This window comes from Microtus ochrogaster, chromosome 6 (assembly GCF_000317375.1).
Source record: "Microtus ochrogaster isolate Prairie Vole_2 chromosome 6, MicOch1.0, whole genome shotgun sequence".
Taxonomy (NCBI): domain Eukaryota; kingdom Metazoa; phylum Chordata; class Mammalia; order Rodentia; family Cricetidae; genus Microtus; species Microtus ochrogaster.
This window is the reverse complement of record NC_022013.1, coordinates 58620031-58626297: the sequence shown is the minus strand read 5'-3', so window position 1 is coordinate 58626297 and position 6267 is coordinate 58620031. Positions and strand designations below refer to the sequence as shown.

Genomic DNA, 6267 nt, shown 5'->3' with positions numbered 1-6267 from the left:
ACACACACACACACACACACACACAAAAGACCTTTACTACTTGCTCAATTGGGTCACTATTGTTTAGACAGCACTGTCAACCACGGCCAAAGTGATCAGTCATTGACTTCATGGAGGCTCTAGAAGGCTCTTGAGTATCAGGTCTCATGTCTTGCAAATTCTTCCTCTGCTCATGCTGGGACATGGTTCTGAGCCACCATCTGAGTCCCAGAAAGCCACCATCACAGGCAACAGAAGTTGTCATTCTGCCCCTTTGTAGTAGCCTTGTGTCCCACTTACCTGGTCACTAGGATGAGGCCACATCAATGGCAACTGGTGACAGCTTAGGGGGTTGAAGTTGCACACGGTCACGTTGTCCTGAAAAATGGATACATATAGTCATGAGGAAGACTCAGGGCATGGACTCTGCCCAGAAGGCACAAGGATCCTTGTTCTGTGCTCAAGGAATTCGGAGGAGTCAAAATGTGCTCCTGGAAAGAGGAGCCTACAACCTTGAGTGCCTGGAATTGCCACTGTAGGACACAGTTTAAGAGCCTGGAATGAGACAAAGTAGTGTTTCTGTAGGAAGAGAAGCCAGCAGCTGATTTAGGAGAAGTTTAGAGGCTGGAGGGGTGTGTAGTGGCAAGCAGAGGCCTTTAGGAGAGCCTTGATGTGGGCACAGACCTGGAAAGGGGACACACTGAAGAGGCAGGTAAACAGCCTATGTGTTGTTCAGAGGCAAGCAACACAGACCAAGGCAGACGCATAGAGGGTAGAAGAGCCTTAGCTCTAGGGGTTGAAAACCCCACAGCCTCAGTTCTAAAGTTCACAGTCTGGTGCGGTGGGCTGGGCCAGGCGCTCTATGCCAGGTTAGACCTATGGCCAGTAGCCTATTTCTCTAGAAAACTTGTGTTGGTTTCCTTTTCATGCCAGAGGGAGGAGGTAGGCAGAACTGGGCTTCAGCTAGTCTGGGAGGCTACAGAGGAACTAAAAGCTTCCAGAAGCAAGCAGGGACCATCACAGAGGCAGGGCCAAGGAGGAAGAGGGCTATCCAGGAAGAAATTAGGAAAAAGAGCCCAGGCTGCTTTCTCCTTCAGATTGAGTCCTCATAGATGAAAGCAGGCTTGGACTGTCTGCCCACCAGGGGTCAACTCTATGGAGGATTCTTGTGACACCCATTAGGGTCTCCATGCCAACCTGTAACTCTTTGCCCCATCTTGGCAATAGAACTACTGAGTCAACTCTTTTCTGTGGATCCATAGAACTTGGAGCTAGTTGGCCAGGGACACTGGATTTTCCCCAGTTTTCATAGTAGGTGGGTATGTTTTGGGATTGTTCTTTCTTTTTCTATTGTCCCTAGATTTGCGAACTTCCTTGTCATTCAGTTTATCTTGACTGATCCACCTGCACGAGAGGCTCTGTCAGAGCTAAGAAAATGACCCTGAGGGCCAGGGCCTGGCCAGATAAGGCAGTAGTGGCCACCGTCCTGTTGTTTCAAGTTTCTTTGGGCAGCCAACCAACTCCCAAATAATGACATGAAGACTTACTTATTAATTATGAACGCTCAGCCTTTAGCTTGTGTTTGTCTCACTAGCTCTTATAACTTAATCCAACCTGTTTGTATTGATCTACATTTTGCTTTGGGGCTTTTACCTTCCTTTTATTCTGTATGACCTTCTTTCCTGCTTTGTCCATGGCTGGCTGGTAGGCCTCTGGCATCTCCCTGGTTTCTCCTTTTCTCCCTGTCTCTGTCAAGTCTAGATTCTTCCCCCTACTTACTACCTCTGCCTGAAAGTCCTGCCTATAACTCCCGCCTAGCTATTGGCCATTTGGCTTTTTGTTAGCCCCATTAGCTGCCTTAGGCGGGCAGGGTAAACAAATGCAACACATCTTTGCACAGTTCAGCAAGTATTTCATAAGCAAATGCACCACGTCGCTACATAGTTAAACTAATATTCCACAACATTGGCAAATGCAATACAGCCTTGCATAGCTAAACTGATATCCCACAACAGTCCCAGAACCTGGATGCTGCCAAAGAAGAGGGCAGGTGGTAGAGGAAGGCAAGTGGCCTTGGGACCCTCCTGCATGCTCCTCTTCTCCCTAGGATAAGGTTGTCCTCAGACACATACCAGTTCAGATCCTATTCCCTAGAGATGCACCCTCCCACACCCAGGCAGGAGGGAGTCACAGCCCCCATGGGGTCCTCTCACCTCCATGTCTCTGCTCACAGTCAGGCCACGACAGGTGCAGCAACAGACGATCACAATGGGGGACGGATTTACAGGTGGCACTGGTGCTGGGGGAGACACTGGAGGAGGGGGCTGTTGCTTCTTTCTGGGCTGATAGAAGAGAGAAAAAAACCTGTCTGATCCTCGTCTGTGCTTTGCCCCATACTTGGCACTGTGGGGCCACTCAGCTCTTGTTTTGGGGTAGATGGAAGGGTATGTTCCACAAGTTGGGAAGGTCTTCCACTAGAAGAAAAGCAGAGAGCTCCCTCCTCACAGTTTTCAGATATGGAGCTTCACGAAGTAAGAGCAGCCCACTTCTGAGGCCAGCCTGGCTGGCAGAAACCTGGCCTCGTTACTGTATAGTAAGCCAGCACTAGCAGGCAACTGTCCCATCCATCTGTCTCTGGCCTTTGCATGGGCTTCCTCACCCAGGCCACTCTGCAGCCAGCACAGTCTCACCAACACAGGGAGCCTTCCTATGTCAGCCCAATCACAGGTCCACCAGCCCCAGCCTCTTCTGATCCTCACCCGACATGAACCACAGATGATCTTCCATCTTGTTCCTGTGTTTCCTTGGTGACATCCCTCACAGATCAGGGCCATCTGGGACTCTTTCACTATCCTTATCCCCCAAAGTCCTAGGCTGACCCCAGCCAGCTCCTCTACCCGGCCAGGAGACAGGGATGAAGACAGATCTAATGGAGCAAGAAGACCTCCAACATGGGGATGGGGACCAGAGCTTGACAGAGAAGCCTGTTCTCAGGAAGCTGCAACCTCAGCATCACACAGAGTCCTTTGAGGTCTGCTGAAAGTTGAGTCTGTAGAAACAGCTGCTCCCACTGAAACAGCTCCCCATGGGGCTGATTGTGTGGCCACAGCAGGAGGCCCTAAAAGTCTGGGTGATGTCACCATGAGTTCCATCCTAGACCCTTTTAGATCCCCCATCCTTCTTTCTTCCTGAGTACGGACAGGTCTTCCGATACCTCTTTTGGAGGTCATGGTCCTCCCACCGATGACAGAGTCAGCATCCAAAGCATGACTTACCTGTGGTTGGGGCTTAGGTGGGGGTGGCTCCTCGACAGGCTGGAGGGTAAAACAGACAAAAAAGAAGCTAGTTTATGTAGAATGGGCTCTGCCTTAGCTCTGCAGACTGGGGCGTCTGATGCCGCTGGGATGTGTCACAAATCCTGGAATCTGCATGGGTGTCCATGCCTGGGCTGTTGTGCACAGCAGGCCCCTTCTGATCTACTAGAGCCCCGGCTCTTCTCTGCAGGAAGGGAAGTGATGAGCCGGGTCAAGGTGCTGATGCTGGTGAAACCCAGCAATTGAAATACTGCATCCTTGCCCTAGCCCCACCTGCATCAGCATCTATAGTCCCAGTGTCTTGCAGAATCCCCTGACCTCCAGGCTGACATCAGCTTTCTCTACTGCCTGCTCCTCTAGATAGAAATGGGAAGACAGTTCTGCCTCTGTCATCCCCAGGGTCATGGCGCCACCTTGTGTCTATGTCTCTTGGATGGAGAGCGTGTTCCTGGGCTCCAGACTGAGCAGGTTAGGGAACTCACCGGAAGGCAGCACAGCTGCCATAAACAACCAATCAGCAACAGAGTCAGCAACAGGCCCAAGAGTATTGGGGCAAAAATGAATATATCGCCGCTGGGCTTCAGTTCCTCTGTGACCAGCGGGATGGTGGTGGGACTTTCAGTGGTCATCAGTGAAGTGGTTGCTGTAACTGTGGTTGTGGTAGGTGTAGTTGTGGTTGCCGGTGTCGTTGTCGTGGTAGATGTTGTCTTGGTGGTAGTGGTACGTGTTGTTTTAGTTGTGGGCCTCCTAGTGGTTGTAGTTGTGGTGGTAAATGGTTCTTTGCCCTGTGAGACGGAAAGGTCAGATGCCACCACCGCCAGAAGCACATCCCACCAAGACCAAAGGCAATTGTGCAAGGCCCTCATAGGTATCTGCAACTTGGCTTCTCCTTCTCTCTTACTCCTGGGCTTCTCAGAACTGATAGATAACCAGGAGATCCAATTCTCTGGCCCTGCTCCAAGGCTCTTGCCAAGGTAAGAATGGTTCAGGTTCCTCTGTGGTCTGAAGATCATGGCCTTCAGGTGGCTTCAGCTGACAGTGCACTGGGCTATGGGTAACCAAATCTCTAGGAAAGGCTGCAACTCTGGAATGGGCGGGGCTACAAGACTAATATTTCTCTTCCTACCTCATAACTCCACCGCCTGGTACTCACCTCTTCTCCCTCTTATCTCCATCTTGTGACCTAAATAGTGCCCACTTTTGTGGGCACTTGGCAAGGTCAGAGTTCACAGTCCTGGTTCAGGTTCAGGTCACAGAACTTCAGGATGGGGACTATTCTCCCAGTTACCTTCTGGAGTGGGTTGCAGCCTGTCCAACCCTACAGAGTCAGAGGCTTGTTAAGGGCAAGCTACAGAAATCACTGAGTGGAGGTGCCTGGACCCTGTGGTTGCCTGACTGAAAGCAGAGAACACGTGGGAGATACAACAGTAGCTGCTGCTGGGAGCTGAAGACACAGAGCTTCTCTGCCTCTGCATTTAGGTCTGGGGATGTTAGTGGGCAAGAGCCTAAAGAGCGGAAATCTGAATTCACTCTCTCAGCCTATGTGTGGATATGAGGGATGAGCCAGGGAAACCCAGAGATGCCACTCAAATCTGTGGGTTTCTTACAAGCCGAGCGAAACAACCTTTTCCTGGACACACTCTGGTCACACTGCACTGGACTTTGGTGCCACCAAATATGATTGAGGACAGGGGGTCTAAAGTATGTTTGGGGCCACATTAGTGTCCAGGGCTCCCATTCTTTACCACACCCACCCTGAGGGCAATAGTGAACATCTGGATTCCTGAACCTGGGACACACCCACGTGGAAAGGCCACCTGCCCTAGACATCATGGGCAGGCCCTGGCAGACAGCTTGATACATGCCTCACTGGCCCTTCTGGAAACTGGGCTGGGTCACCTAAGTTGCTTGGGTATACAAGCTGCCCTTGGGGTCTGCCTGGAAGCACCCCTTCTCTGCCCCTCTGACCTACAGGGTAGATCTGCACCAGCCAGAGGATCTGCATAGATGGGATCACAGCCCAACCATGGTACTCACACATAGCTTGCTTGCAACGAATGCATTGTTGTTATTCAGGAAGTTCCTTCCATTGTCCAAGCTGAGTAGAATATAGATCACTCTAATACAGAGACAGACACTTAGAAACAGCCTGGTAACAAGGACCTTGAGCTTGACTGAAGAAATAATCCCAGTTCTTCTCATGGGCTAGCCTAAATTGCAGACACTCTGAACTGCTGGAGAGTGAACTTGTGGGCAAAGAGAGCTCATTTCCAGAGGAAGGTAGGACTGAGCCTCTGCAATGACAGTGAAGAGCTGCAGATTAGACCATGAGAGGCAGCTGCATCACAAAGCTAAGGCATTAGGGAGGTGTACATAGTACCATCAGGCTGGCTTGCCCCCGAAAGATGGTCAGAGAACATGTTCTGGCTGTCAGTTCCATCACCTCCTGAATCCTGCCCTCAGTAGAGCCTGGGCATTGTGCACCACTCAGCACCACGAGGGACCACCAACAAGGCCAGGTGGGAGGGTACTGGAGCCCACCTGCAGGCAGACAGGTGCTCTGCCACACCTTATATCCCACACTACACTGGTCAATACTGACCACTGACCTCCTCCCTCCAACAAGGAGCACTTACTTTCCTGGTTCTTCCACGATTGGTCCAGGACAAGTAACAGTAGTCTTGGTTAAATTGATGGCTTTTACATCTAAAAGAAAATGACAAAAGTTGCCAATGAATGTGTCCGTCCACCATTGTTGCAATCTCATCTCTACCTCCTTCAACCCAAAGACATCCTGTAGGCCCCAACTCTGCCCAGCACCCCAGCACCAAACAGCACTTTTGTGCCTAGTAGAAGCAAGCAGCAAGAACCCTTGCTTCTCAGGGCTCACCCACTGGGGACTGAGATCAACTTTCCCTATCATAAGCTAAGTGTGCATGAGCAAGCATCTCTTCCCTCTCTCTCTCTCTCTCTC

At 50.9% G+C, this 6267-nt stretch overlaps 1 protein-coding gene across 1 annotated transcript in view; it reads right to left on the bottom strand.

The window, feature by feature from the left end:
• Positions 1-6267, bottom strand: part of LOC102000488 (anthrax toxin receptor-like) — a 16052-nt gene that overhangs the window by 2548 nt on the left and 7237 nt on the right. Inside the window, exons 10-15 of the mRNA XM_026779983.1 lie at positions 5930-5999; positions 5331-5412; positions 3776-4078; positions 3255-3293; positions 2193-2321; positions 280-357 (exon numbers count right to left, since the gene is read on the bottom strand). Of these exons, the coding sequence (XP_026635784.1) occupies positions 280-357; positions 2193-2321; positions 3255-3293; positions 3776-4078; positions 5331-5412; positions 5930-5999 (701 nt within the window). The remainder of the gene's footprint in view (positions 1-279; positions 358-2192; positions 2322-3254; positions 3294-3775; positions 4079-5330; positions 5413-5929; positions 6000-6267) is intronic.